This window comes from Panulirus ornatus, chromosome 47, assembly GCF_036320965.1.
Source record: "Panulirus ornatus isolate Po-2019 chromosome 47, ASM3632096v1, whole genome shotgun sequence".
In the NCBI taxonomy this organism is placed as follows: domain Eukaryota; kingdom Metazoa; phylum Arthropoda; class Malacostraca; order Decapoda; family Palinuridae; genus Panulirus; species Panulirus ornatus.
In genome coordinates this window covers 15,644,322-15,660,237 of record NC_092270.1, presented here as the reverse complement: position 1 = coordinate 15,660,237, position 15,916 = coordinate 15,644,322, and the positions used below count along the sequence as shown (strand labels likewise).

The 15,916-nt window shown below is 49.3% G+C and overlaps 1 protein-coding gene across 2 annotated transcripts in view; it reads right to left on the bottom strand.

Moving 5' to 3' along the window:
* The window catches only part of LOC139763604 (glycine receptor subunit alpha-3-like), a 221,190-nt gene that overhangs the window by 133,038 nt on the left and 72,236 nt on the right, over positions 1–15,916 (bottom strand). For both annotated transcript variants that reach the window (XM_071689813.1, XM_071689814.1), the window contains exon 4: positions 10,691–10,914. In XM_071689813.1, coding sequence (XP_071545914.1) covers positions 10,691–10,914 — 224 coding nt within the window. The remainder of the gene's footprint in view (positions 1–10,690; positions 10,915–15,916) is intronic.

Below are 15,916 nucleotides of genomic sequence, written 5' to 3'. Positions count from 1 at the left end.
AACTCAGTCAGTTTCTTACATGAATCAGCCACTAGCGCTGTATCATCAGCGAACAACAACTGACTCACTTCCCAAGCTCTCTCACACCGAACAGACTGCATAATTGCCCCTCTTTCCAAAACTCTTGCATTCACCTCCCCAACAACCCCATCCATAAACAAATTAAACAACCATGGAGACATCACACACCCCTGCCGCAAACCTACATTCACTGAGAACCAATCACTTTCCTCTCTTCCTACATGTACACGTGCTTTACATCCTCGATAGAAACTTTTCACTGCTTCTAACTACTTGCCTCCCACACCATATAATCTTAATACCTTCCACAGAGCATCTCTGTCAACTCTATCATATGCCTTCTCCAAAGCCATAAATGCTACATACAAATCCATTTGTTTTTCTGAATATTTCTCACATACATTCTTCAAAGCAAACACCTGATCCACACATCCTCTACCACCTCTGAAACCACACTGCTCTTCCCCAATCTGATGCTCTGTACATGCCTTCACCCTCTCAATCAATACCCTACCATATAATTTACCAGGAATACTCAACAAACTTATACCTCTGTAATTTGAGCACTCACTCTTATCCCCTTTGCCTTTGTTCGGTGGCACTATGCAAGCATTACGCCAATCCTCAGGCACCTCACAATGAATCATACATATATTGAATAACCTTACCAACCAGTCAATAATACAGTCATCCCCTTTTTTAATAAATTCCACTGCAATACTATCCAAACCTGCTGCCTTGCCGGCTTTCATCTTCCGCAAAGCTTTTACTACCTCTTCTCTGTTTACCAAATCATTTTCTCTAACCCTCTCACTTTGCACACCACCTCGACCAAAACACCCTATATCTGCTACTCAATCATCAAACACATTCAACAAACCTTCAAAATACTCACTCCATCTCCTTCTCACATCACCACTACTTGTTATCACCTCCCCATTAGCCCCCTTCACTGAAGTTTCCATTTGCTCCCATGTCTTTCGCACTTTATTTACCTCCTTCCAGAACATCTTTTTATTCTTCCTAAAATTCAATGATACTCTCTCAACCCAACTCTCATTTGCCCTCTTTTTCACCTCTTGCACCTTTCTCTTGACTTCCTGCCTCTTTCCTTTATACATACAATGATATACGTATAATAATCACATCATCAGGGGAGACACAAAAGAGAAATATAACAGTCAGTTGATATACATCGAAGAGACGAAGCTATATCAACTGACTGTTATATTTCTCTCTTGTGTCTCCCCTGATGATGTGATCATTATGTGAAAGTGCACTTGGTAACATTTCGTGTTTCATTTTCCCCATGGACTCATAGGAATATTTTTTTTTTTTTCATGCTATTCGCCATTTCCCGCGATAGCGAGGTAGCGTTAAGAACAGAGGACTGGGCCTTTGAGGGAATATCCTCACCTGGCCCCCTTCTCTGTTCCTTCTTTTGGAAAATTAAAAAAGAAAAAAAAAAAAAACGAGAGGGGAGGATTTCCAGCCCCCCGCTCCCTTCCCTTTTAGTCGCCTTCTACGACACGCAGGGAATACGTGGGAAGTATTCTTTCTCCCCTATCCCCAGGGATATCATAGGAATATATATATATATATATATATATATATATATATATATATATATATATATATATATATATATATATATATATATATATATATATATATATATATATATATATATATATATATATATATATCACATAATGCCCTCCAACAGCAAGGATTCGAACCACGTACCATTTGCCTGGTGACTGGCTACACTCACCACTCAGCTATGCTGCCCATAACAACGGGTTCGAATCCCTGCTGTTGGAATGCCTAATGCGTTCACTGAAAGTGTGCGTTCCTTTGCACTATATAACTGCAGGATGACCTCTGATTTTCTCTCATCTTTTCCTCAGTAAATTAGTCCAAAGTTTTCGTTCTTATTTACAATAATTTTATCTCCTTTCTTATCCATTTCCAGTGCCAGCCACACCCGCTATTTACGTGTCTAGCGTGACGAAGTGAGATAAGTGTCCCTAGACCCACTGCAGTTAATCACAATAAACAGTTAAGTTGAACGTAGATAGAATTTATTGTCTCCATTCATCCTCATCACTGTATACCATCAACAATCATTCTCCTGGCCATATATGAGGTACCACTTTACGTTTCTCCTCTTGTGGAGTGCCCCTTAACGTTTCTAATGACCTCATATGATGTACTCCCTTAACGTTTCTAATGACCTCATATGATGTACTCCCTTAACGTTTCTAATGACCTCATATGATGTACTCCCTTAACGTTTCTCCTGACCTCATGTGACGTTCCCCTTAACGTTTCTCCTGACCTCATGTGAGGTGTCCCTTAACGTTTCTCCTGACCTCATGTGAGGTGTCCCTTAACGTTTCTCCTGACCCCATGTGAGGTGTCCCTTAATGTTTCTCCTGACCTCATGTGAGGTGCCCCTTAACGTTTCTCCTGACCTCATGTGACGTTCCCCTTAATGTTTCTCCTGACCTCATGTGAGGTGCCCCTTAACGTTTCTCCTGACCTCATGTGAGGTGTCCCTTAATGTTTCTCCTGACCTCATGTGAGGTCCCCCTTAATGTTTCTCCTGACCTCATGTGAGGCGCCCCTTAACGTTTCTCCTGACCTCATGTGAGGTGTCCCTTAATGTTTCTCCTGACCTCATGTGAGGTGCCCCTTAATGTTTCTCCTGACCTCATGTGAGGTCCCCCTTAATGTTTCTCCTGACCTCATGTGAGGTGCCCCTTAACGTTTCTCCTGACCCCATGTGAGGTCCCCCTTAATGTTTCTCCTGACCTCATGTGAGGTGCCCCTTAATGTTTCTCCTGACCTCATGTGAGGTGTCCCTTAATGTTTCTCCTGACCTCATGTGAGGTCCCCCTTAATGTTTCTCCTGACCTCATGTGAGGTGCCCCTTAACGTTTCTCCTGACCTCATGTGAGGTCCCCCTTAATGTTTCTCCTGACCTCATGTGAGGTGCCCCTTAATGTTTCTCCTGACCTCATGTGAGGTCCCCCTTAATGTTTCTCCTGACCTCATGTGAGGTCCCACTTAACGTTTCTCCTGACCTCATGTGAGGTGTCCCTTAACGTTTCTCCTGACCTCATGTGACGTTCCCCTTAATGTTTCTCCTGACCTCATGTGAGGTCCCCCTTAATGTTTCTCCTGACCTCATGTGAGGTGCCCCTTAATGTTTCTCCTGACCTCATGTGAGGTGTCCCTTAACGTTTCTCCTGACCTCATGTGAGGTCCCCCTTAACGTTTCTCCTGACCTCATGTGAGGTGTCCCTTAACGTTTCTCCTGACCCCATGTGAGGTCCCCCTTAATGTTTCTCCTGACCTCATGTGAGGTCCCCCTTAACGTTTCTCCTGACCTCATGTGAGGAGCCCCTTAACGTTTCTCCTGACCCCATGTGAGGTCCCCCTTAATGTTTCTCCTGACCTCATGTGAGGTGCCCCTTAATGTTTCTCCTGACCTCATGTGACGCTCCCCTTAATGTTTCTCCTGACCTCATGTGAGGTGCCCCTTAACGTTTCTCCTGACCTCATGTGAGGTGTCCCTTAACGTTTCTCCTGACCTCATGTGAGGTCCCCCTTAACGTTTCTCCTGACCTCATGTGAGGAGCCCCTTAACGTTTCTCCTGACCCCATGTGAGGTCCCCCTTAATGTTTCTCCTGACCTCATGTGAGGTCCCCCTTAACGTTTCTCCTGACCTCATGTGAGGTGTCCCTTAACGTTTCTCCTGACCTCATGTGACGTTCCCCTTAATGTTTCTCCTGACCTCATGTGAGGTCCCCCTTAATGTTTCTCCTGACCTCATGTGAGGTGCCCCTTAATGTTTCTCCTGACCTCATGTGAGGTGTCCCTTAACGTTTCTCCTGACCTCATGTGAGGTCCCCCTTAACGTTTCTCCTGACCACATGTGAGGTGTCCCTTAACGTTTCTCCTGACCTCATGTGACGTTCCCCTTAATGTTTCTCCTGACCTCATGTGAGGTCCCCCTTAATGTTTCTCCTGACCTCATGTGAGGTGCCCCTTAATGTTTCTCCTGACCTCATGTGAGGTGTCCCTTAACGTTTCTCCTGACCTCATGTGAGGTCCCCCTTAACGTTTCTCCTGACCACATGTGAGGTGTCCCTTAACGTTTCTCCTGACCTCATGTGACGTTCCCCTTAATGTTTCTCCTGACCTCATGTGAGGTCCCCCTTAATGTTTCTCCTGACCTCATGTGAGGTCCCCCTTAATGTTTCTCCTGACCTCATGTGACGTTCCCCTTAATGTTTCTCCTGACCTCATGTGAGGTCCCCCTTAATGTTTCTCCTGACCTCATGTGAGGTCCCCCTTAATGTTTCTCCTGACCTCATGTGACGTTCCCCTTAATGTTTCTCCTGACCTCATGTGAGGTGTCCCTTAATGTTTCTCCTGACCTCATGTGAGGTGCCCCTTAACGTTTCTCCTGACCTCAAGTGAGGTCCCCCTTAATGTTTCTCCTGACCTCATGTGAGGTGCCCCTTAATGTTTCTCCTGACCTCATGTGAGGTCCCCCTTAACGTTTCTCCTGACCTCATGTGAGGTGCCCCTTAACGTTTCTCATGGCCTCATGTGAGGTGCCCCTTAATGTTTCTCCTGACCTCATGTGAAGTCCCCCTTAACGTTTCTCCTGACCTCATGTGAGGAGCCCCTTAATGTTTCTCCTGACCTCATGTGAGGTCCCCCTTAACGTTTCTTCACTGTGTTGGCAAATTTTTACATGGAGTATTTTGAAAGCCATTTGCTAAACATTATAAAGGAACAAAACATAGTTTGGCTCCGAGATGTAGACGACTTACTTTGATTTTGGCCTAACAATCTACCCATTAAGGAATTTCTGCATGAGTTTAACTCGTTAGCTTCCTCCGTAAAGTTTACTCATGAAATCGAAATGAATAATACGTTACCCTTTTTGGAAGTAGAGATCATCAGAGATAAAGGTATCTTGAAAACTAAGGATGACAGAAAACCTACTAAGATACTGTCTTATGTCCACTATTATTCAAATCATATAAATGTAAAAATATCGGTTTTCATATCTATATACCTGAGAGCATATAGGATCTAAGATCCTGAATTTTTAGATGATGAACTGAAAATGATTCAATACATTGGACAGAAACTAAGATATCCAATGAATAGAATCAACCAGATTCAGAATACAGCAAGGAAACGTTTCTATAGTGGCCAAAATAATAAGCCAGAACGTAAAAGGTTACCAAAGAACCCTTGTTCTTCTCTTCCATGAGAATTTTCTCCAATGTGTTTACATTCTCAAAAAACTTAATGTACAAGGACAACACCATCAAGAAAGCCCTCATTAAAAATAGCCCATTAAGTAATACAGGTGTTGTTTATCAAGTCCTATGTAAAGACTGTAACCAATTTCATATGGGACAATGTGGAAAGATTTGGAGACTAGGATCTCACAGCTGTTGATGGAGAAAGGAGAAGGAGGCTGATCTACTAACAACCGTAGAGACAGACCGGCAGAAGCAAAGTGAGGCACGGAAGACAAAAGAAGAGAGGTTAAAGATGAGACCCTGATACCACACTCTGTCTTAAGCTTTGGATATGTCAAGGGCAACCACACATGACTCCTCAGAATCTTTCAGGGATAATGACCAGACAGTAGTAAGATAGGAAAGAATATCACCAGTGGATCTCGCCTTACGCAACCCATACTCGTGATCAGAAAAAATACTGTGATTTTCGAGGTGTTTAAGAATAATGGGAATTGAGGTGTGATTCAAAAACTTTAGAAATGGTAGATGTCAAAGCAATAGGACGATAATCAGAGGGACCAGAACGGTCACCCTTCATAGGGACGGGATGTATCAATGCATGTTTCCAAGAAGATGGAAAAGTTTTGGTCTCTAAGCAGAAACAGAACAGACGAGCAAGCACAGGTGCAAGTTCAAAGGTTCACTCTTTCTGTACACGGGGATGGATGCCATCAGGACCATAAGCCTTGCTTGTGTCCAGAGAAAGAAGCGCCCTTGGAACAGTAAGATAAGAGTTTACAGGAAGAGGCATAGGATTAGTAAGAGGAGCATCAGGTGGTGAAGGAATGTTAGAGTCCTCCAAGGTGAAGTTAGAGGAGAAACGGGAACCAAAGAGAGTTGTTTTGTCTACGGCAGAGACGGCTCTAATACGGTCAGAACGGAAAAGTGAAGGAAAGGTAGAAGGACAGAAGTTATTGAAGATGCATTTAGCTAAAGACCAGAGAGATCTATCAATGGATGACGAGGAGAGGTTATCGTACTTTCCTTGAATAACAGAACGCTCCGCCTCACAGATAACGTAATTTCAGCCAATACGGGCAGTGATAAAAGGTGAATTGGAGCCAGAGGAAAGAGAGAATTCAAGCCTGGTGTTCTTGATCTCGTGTCTGAATGGCCTCAGAAAATAAATGGTTGAGCCGTGGATTGAATGAAGAGATCGTCTTGGAGGAAGAGGTGATAAAAGCTTCGTTTCCCGCAAGAATAACTTCTGTTATGCGTTTAGCGGAGACAAATGCATCAGCACAGAAGAGACAGTAGTTTACCCCAGGAAAATCCAGAGACGTTACGTAAGTTGTTCCAGTCAGCTTTGTTCAGGTGCCAGTCTTTACACTTAGAAAGAGCTGCTGGAGGGGAAGGTGCCGTGAGAATAGATACATTGATGAGAGTGTGATCAGATGAACCAACTGAGGGAAAGGTGTATTTCCAGCGGGATGGACTAGAGGTGAAAAACAAATCCAGAATATTAAGAGAGGGATCACAGCGGTCAGGAATGTGGGTAGGATGGGAGATAATTAGCTCTAAATCATTGATGATGGAATGGCTTCGATCCCTCCATCATCCGCCTGGATTCAATCATTCCCTATGGAGAATGTTGAAATTTCCGAGGTATAGGATCTCTGCTAGTGGGTGAGAGGATGTCTCAGTCTCATTGCAGGAGGTTAGATATTTGAAGGATATAAAATTTGTAGAATTAGGAGAGCAATAGGCGAAACAGAGAAAAAGTGTTGTATCTCGGGAGACGTACTTCAAGCCACATAACATCGAAGTTTGGCGACTCAAGGTCGTTGAGGCGTGCATCAAGTGTGTTGATGTCGGAATAAGCACAAACACCAACTTTGAACTGGAATCATGAGTGAAGGTTAGGTTAGCTATGAAAACGGGACTAGTGAGAACATCATTACACTGTGTCTCAGGAAGAAGTAAGATATTGGGAGAGGTGCTGGACAGATGGTGTTCAGCACAGACATAGTGCCACAAGACAACACACGTCTGTGTCCTCTTAACCCACACCCTAGAAGGTGCAAATAACACAGCGGGCTGCTTGTGTTATGGCTACGTGATGATGACGTGAGATAACGTACGTACCTGAGGATGTGGACGACCTCTGACGTACCTGAGGATGTGGACGACCTCTGACGTACCTTCGGAAGTGGACGACCTCTGACGTACCTGAGGATGTGGACGACCCCTGACGTACCTGAGGATGTGGACGACCCCTGACGTACCTGAGGATGTGGACGACCTCTGACGTACCTGAGGATGTGGACGACCTCTGACGTACCTTCGGAAGTGGACGACCCCTGACGTACCTGAGGATGTGGACGACCCCTGACGTACCTGAGGATGTGGACGACCTCTAACGTACCTGAGGATGTGGACGACCTCTGACGTACCTTCGGAAGTGGACGACCTCTGACGTACCTGAGGATGTGGACGACCCCTGACGTACCTGAGGATGTGGACGACCCCTGACGTACCTGAGGATGTGGACGACCCCTGACGTACCTGAGGATGTGGACGACCTCTGACGTACCTGAGGATGTGGACGACCTCTGACGTACCTGAGGATGTGGACGACCCCTGACGTACCTGAGGATGTGGACGACCTCTGACGTACCTGAGGATGTGGACGACCTCTGACGTACCTGAGGATGTGGACGACCCCTGACGTACCTGAGGATGTGGACGACCTCTGACGTACCTGAGGATGTGGACGACCCCTGACGTACCTGAGGATGTGGACGACCCCTGACGTACCTGAGGATGTGGACGACCCCTGACGTACCTGAGGATGTGGACGACCCCTGACGTACCTGAGGATGTGGACGACCTCTGACGTACCTGAGGATGTGGACGACCCCTGACGTACCTGAGGATGTGGACGACCCCTGACGTACCTGAGGATGTGGACGACCCCTGACGTACCTGAGGATGTGGACGACCTCTGACGTACCTGAGGATGTGGACGACCTCTGACGTACCTGAGGATGTGGACGACCCCTGACGTACCTGAGGATGTGGACGACCCCTGACGTATCTGAGGATGTGGACGACCTCTGACGAACCTGAGGATGTGGACGACCCCTGACGTACCTGAGGGTGTGGACGACCCCTGACGTACCTGAGGATGAGGACGACCCCTGACGTACCTGAGGATGTTGACGACCCCTGACGAACCTGAGGATGTGGACGACCCCTGACGTACCTGAGGATGAGGACGACCCCTGACGTACCTGAGGATGTGGACGACCCCTGACGTACCTGAGGATGAGGACGACCCCTGACGTACCTGAGGATGTGGACGACCCCTGACGTACCTGAGGATGTGGACGACCCCTGACGTACCTGAGGATGTGGACGACCCCTGACGTACCTGAGGATGAGGACGACCCCTGACGTACCTGAGGATGTGGACGACCCCTGACGTACCTGAGGATGTGGACGACCCCTGACGTACCTGAGGATGTGGACGACCCATGACGTACCTGAGGATGTGGACGACCCATGACGTACCTGAGGATGTGGACGACCCCTGACGTACCTGAAGATGTGGACGACCCATGACGTACCTGAGGATGTGAACGACCCATGACGTACCTGAGGATGTGGACGACCTCTGACGTACCTGAGGATATGGACGACCCATGACGTTCGTACACCTGAGGATATGGACGACCTCTGACGTGCCTTCGAAAATGGACGACCATGACGTGCTTGAGGGTGTGGACGACCCCTGACGAACCTGAGGATGTGGACGACCCCTGACGAACCTGAGGATGTGGACGACCCCTGGCGTACCTAAGGATGTGGACGACCCCTGACGTACCTGAGGATGTAGACGACCCTTGACGTACCTGAGGATGTGGACGACCCCTGACGTACCTGAGGATGTGGACGACCCCTGACGAACCTGAGGATGTGAACGACCCATGACGTACCTGAGGGTGTGGACGACCCCTGACGTACCTGAGGATGTAGAGGACACCTGACGTACCTGAGGATGTGGACGACCCCTGACGTACCTGAGGATGTGGACGACCCCTGACGTACCTGAGGATGTGGACGACCCCTGACGTACCTGAGGATGTGGACGACACCTGACGTACCTGAGGATGTGGACGACCCCTGACGTACCTGAGGATGTGGACGACCCCTGACGAACCTGGGATGTGGACGACCCCTGACGTACCTGAGGATGTGGACGACCCCTGACGTACCTGAGGATGTGGACGACCCCTGACGTACCTGAGGATGTGGACGACCCCTGACGTACCTGAAGATGTGGACGACCTCTGACGTACCTGAGGATGTGGACGACCTCTGACGTACCTGAGGATGTGGACGACCTCTGACGTACCTGAGGATGTGGACGACCCCTGACGTACCTGAGGATGTGGACGACCCCTGACGTACCTGAGGATGTGGACGACCTCTGACGTACCTGAGGATGTGGACGACCCCTGACGTACCTGAGGATGTGGACGACCCCTGACGTACCTGAGGATGTGGACGACCCCTGACGTACCTGAGGATGTAGACGACCCCTGACGTACCTGAGGATGTGGACGACCCCTGACGTACCTGAGGATGTGGACGACCCCTGACGTACCTGAGGATGTGGACGACCCCTGACGTACCTGAGGATGTGGACGACCCCTGACGTACCTGGGGGTGTGGACGACCCCTGACGTACCTGAGGATGTGGACGACCCCTGACGTACCTGAGGATGTGGACGACCCCTGACGTACCTGAGGATGTGGACGACCCCTGACGTACCTGAAGATGTGGACGACCCCTGACGTACCTGAGGATGTGGACGACCCCTGACGTACCTGAGGATGTGGACGACCCCTGACGTACCTGAGGATGTGGACGACCCCTGACGTACCTGAGGATGTGGACGACCCCTGACGTACCTGAAGATGTGGACGACCCCTGACGTACCTGGGATGTGGACGACCCCTGACGTACCTGGGATGTGGACGACCCCTGACGTACCTGAGGATGTGGACGACCCCTGACGTACCTGGGATGTGGACGACCCCTGACGTACCTGGGATGTGGACGACCCCTGACGTACCTGAGGATGTGGACGACCCCTGACGTACCTGAGGATGTGGACGACCCTTGACGTACCTGAGGATGTGGACGACCCCTGACGTACCTGAGGATGTGGACGACCCCTGACGTACCTGAGGATGTGGACGACCCCTGACGTACCTGGGATGTGGACGACCCCTGACGTACCTGAGGATGTGGACGACCTCTGACGTACCTGAGGATGTGGACGACCCCTGACGTACCTGAGGATGTGGACGACCCTTGACGTACCTGAGGATGTAGAGGATGTTGCCGTCTGGGTGGATCCTGAGCATGACGTTGGGCAAGGTGACGTACTGGAAGTCGGAGTCCTTGGCGTTGGGGAAGTAGACCTCGGGCTTCCAGAGCATCTTGACCAGGATGGGGTCGTTCAGGTCCAGCGGACGCGTCAGGGAGTTGTTGAGGAAGCGCAGCTCCAGCCACCGCTGACGGAGGTACAGGTCCACAGTGTAGTCCTGCAGTAGTGAGTGAGGGAGAGACAGACAGACCAGGTCGACATAAGACGTCCGATGACAGTCATTTGTGTCCACCATATTCCATACAACTAATGTTACTGTCGGTGTTGATCCAGGCCATCAGGTAAGGTGGGGGGGGGGAGGTAATTATCTATATGTACAAAAATACGAACCAAGGCCTTCCATGTAGCAGGCCAGCGCTGACCACTGCACCACGAGGGGACAAAAGATTCCTATGTGCGAGGTCAAGATCGTCCGCGTGTGCGAGAGTCGCAGCTAACATTAAACCAGTGATGTGGCGGAGGATCACATGGATCACATGGATCACATGGTTGGTCTGTTATAGAAAGCTACCGTCACATAGTCCAATGGTTAGCGTATTGGCCTGTCATACGGTAGGGCTGGGTTCGAATCCTGGACGCCCAGTGGTAAATGATTGTCATGTATTCCATGTGTCCAATACATGTTAAGATATCTCAACTTTTCTTGAGTGTTGGAGGAAGGATTTGATGCTGGGTCGTGAAACTTAGCCCACAGTTAACCCAGCTGTTCATCCTCTCTGAGGGATTGGTCCACCTGCCTGACTTTGGCTAAGGTACATGACAACCTTCATGAAATGGACTTGATCAGGGCATTCACTCGCCCGTAAGGACCATATGAAAGGTCACGTCACACACGACCATATGAAAGGTCGCGTCACACACGACCAGATGAAAGGTCACGTCACAGACGACCATATGAAAGGTCACGTCATACACGACCAGATGAAAGGTCACGTCATACACGACCACGAAAGGTCACGTCACACACGACCAGATGAAAGGTCACGTCACACACGATCGCGAAAGGTCACGTCACACACGACCACGAACGGTCACGTCACACACGACCAGATGAAAGGTCACGTCACACACGACCATATGAAAGGTCATGTCACGCACGACCACGAAAGGTCACGTCACACACGACCATATGAAAGGTCACGTCACACACGACCAGATGAAAGGTCACGTCACACACGACCACGAAAGGTCACGTCACATACGACTACGAAAGGTCACGTCACACACGATCATATGAAAGGTCACGTCACACACGACCATATCAAAGGTCACGTCACACACGACCACGAAAGGTCACGTCACACACAACCACGAAAGGTCACGTCACAGATGACCATATGAAATGTCACGTCACACACGACCATATGAAAGGTCATGTCACACAAGAGCACATGAAAGGTCACGTCACACAGTACCATATAAAAGGTCACGTCACACACTACCATATGAAAGTTCACGTCACGCACGACCACGAAAGGTCACGTCACACACGACGACAAAAGGTCACGTCACACACGACTACGAAAGGTCACGTCACATACAAGCATGAAAGGTCACGTCACACACGACTACGAAAGGTCACGTCACACACGACTACGAAAGGTCACGTCACACGCGACCATATGAAAGGTCACGTCACACACGACCATACGAAAGGTCACGTCTCACAAGACCATATGAAAGGTCACGTCACACAGTACCATATGAAAGGTCACGTCACGCATGACCAAGAAATGTCACGTCACACACGACTACGAAAGGTCACACGACCATGTAAAGGGTCACGTCACACACGACCATATGAAAGGTCACGTCACGCACAACCACGAAAGGTCACACACGACCATGTGAAGGTCACGTCACACACGACCACGAAAGGTCTCGTCACACGACCACGAAAGATCACGTCACACACGACCATTTAAAAGGTCACGTCACACACGACCATATGAAAGGTCATGTCACGCACGACGACTAAAGGTCAAGTCACACACAACCATATAAAAGGTCACGTCACATACGACCATATGAAAGGTCACGTCACACACGACCATATGAAAGGTCACGTCACACACCACCATATGAAAGGTCACGTAACACACGACCATATGAAAGGTCACGTCACATACGACTACAAAAGGTCACGTCACACATGACCATATGAAAGATCACGTCACACACGACCACGAAAGGTCACGTCACACACGACCATATGAAAGATCACGTCACATACGACCACAAAAGGTCACGTCACACACGACCATATGAAAGATCACGTCACACACGACCACGAAAGGTCACGTCACACTCGAACATATGAAAGGTCACGTCACAACCACGAAAGGTCACGTCACGCATGACCACGAAATGTCACGACACACGTCCACGAAAGGTCACATCACGCTACCATATGAAACTTCATGTCACACACGACCACGAAAGGTCACGTTACACTCGACCATATGAAAGGTCACGTCACATACGACCACAAAAGGTCACGTCACACACGACCATATGAAAGATCACGTCACACACGACCAAGAAAGGTCACGTCATACGACCAAGAAAGGTCACGTCACACGATTCTCTACATCAATTCCCAGGTTAGTAACGGGACGTGGTGGAAAGGCTAATCACAAACTACTGTGCATCTCTCGATCTAATGAGGGTTGTCAGTAGGTGACCTATGCTACATGTTGATAGTGAAAGAAGTTGTTAACTGAAGGAAGGAAGGTAGGGACACACCAAGAGGAAGATGGTACATCAGATTGCTGATAACATGGATAGAAGTAAGTTGAGAGGCGACAGTTAGACGATGGTTCGATACCTCACCTCACCTTACTAACTGACACACAGAAGACGCTCCAGCACCGCTCACCTTCCAGAGCGGCCTGAGCTACGGAAGCAGCAGACGACCCTGCCAAGGCGCCCACCTCTCGCTACGACAACCCGCCCTCAGGAACTGGTACCTGCCCTTGGAGCTTCGGGAGAACAGCCTAATCCCGCTCGCCACATCCTCACCAGCCCGAGGGCCGACACCAGATTTACAAGGCAGACCCGATTGTTAACCTGTGCTCTTGGATCACATCCTGTGAAGGGAGTGGGTCCAGGTTAGGGCTTGTACTGAGCACATCTCGAGGACCCGGTAAGTAAGCCCTTAACCCTCTTGAGAGCATCGCACTTTCTTGGCACAATGCGCCATGCCAATTTAATGTGGCAGATGTTACGTGCACGGTGCCTTTCCCGGTGAAATCTCGATGATAAAAGCCTTTGTGCCTTTGGAAGCCACGATGTCCGGCTTCCCAAAGGACCCCACAATGGGAATGCGAGGTTCACAAGACACTTCGTACCCCGTCTCTCTCAATCATCCGGCCAAATAGACACTGATGTTGTCGTGCCTCTTTACCCTCCCACCATGGGTACGTGGGCACATCTGAGCGATACGCCCGACGGCACCGGGCTTATGACGTGTGTCACAGAGGCTGTTGATCTCGCGCCGGCCTCTGGAAGCCCTGGCGGGGGTAGGTAAAACGCCAATCCTCACTTGGACGGCCTTTCACATAATCAGACCTGGACAGGAAGCGGTTCCCACTATTAACCCATCCACTAACCTGAGGCACGGTAGTACATGGAGCGAGACCCTCACCGTCGACGGCGCTAATCCGATTGGCCCTCCGTACGTGATGGCGTTCGAGTTTATTACTCGCCTGCCGACCAACAATGTACGTGGGTCCAGTCCAGCGCTGCGGCTCGCTCAACACTGCAGACTCCCGGACAGCCGCCTGAATCACCGGGTCGGTCAAGGTGAGTAATTTCTCGACCCTGGCTTGTTTATATAGTCTGACGGTTGAGATAAAGTCCGGTATACCAAGCCCACCATCTCCTGCCGCCGAGTGGAAGTAAGCACAAGGCACGTATGGGCTACACGGAGCCAGCGGCGAACCGCGACCCTCACTTGTCTGTCCATGCGCGCTAACTGTGTCTTATACACTTCCCTCAGCACCAAGCGAATCATGAGCTTTGGCACTAGGTGTCCCACGAGCAACGCAATCCGCTGTTGAGGTTTTGGAGGCGCTCTGGTGATGTTACGGAGCCCCTCTTCTAGCAGGGCACCGTAGTATTTACGCATTCCTCCTGCGCCGACGAGAATACCGAGGTACTTTTAGTCGTCCTCAGCGTTCATGGAGCTGATAGCGCTGCCCAAGACTTGGAACGTCCTACTTTTGTTGACGTACCAAATCTTGCGCTTGCCGTCGACCTCCATGCTGAGGGAACGACACTTTCCCGGATTTACCCGAAGTCCACCATCCCCGCAAGTGTCTCTGCCATAATGTTAACTGCCTGTTGGAGGCCAGTCGGGAAAAATAAAGTGTAGGAGTACATAAGTGACAAATCAGCAGTTACAAAGGAATACATAGTACTATTGCACCACTGGAAAGTTCTGTTGTGGGTAGCTTGATGTGTTGTTGGTACGACAATGTTTCATTTATTGTTTGGTTAAAGAAAATGAAAAATGCCTCACGTCTTCGTCACCAAAACCAGATCGTCGGCAAATGCCAGTGCTGACACCTTTTGGTCTCCGAACCCAATTCCTACACCTGATTCCTTAACCCTTGCAGCTTCGTCGTCTATTACAAGGTTGAAAAGGATTGGTGATAGCGGATCACCCTGTTAGACCCCACTAGTCATATTAATCCTTTTGAACATCTCGCCGCTGCCTTCAATATGAGTAAAGGCTCGGTCGTACGTGGACATAATATATACCCTTACGAGGGCAGGAATGCCCTTCCGCGACATGGCCCGCTCGATAGTGCCATGATTAACACTATCGAATGCTTTGGCCATGTCGAGGAACACCAGGTGCACACCGTGGGCGTGTGCCCGCGCACGACCGATGATCGCGTCCAGGATCGTGAGGTTCTCAAGGCATTCGTCCATAAGGACGAATGCCTTTTGAGCTCCATCGATCTGGACGAGGCTCAAGATGCGGCTGCTCAAGATCTTATGGAGCAGTCGGACTACAGCCACAAGAGATCGTGATAGGCTTGTAGTTCTTGGGTTCTGTTGCGTTCGGTACCTTAGGATTAAGAAGCGTGCGATGTTTTACAGAGAATTCTTGGGAGAATGGACCTCAACAAACGAGTCGGTATTCCGTCAGG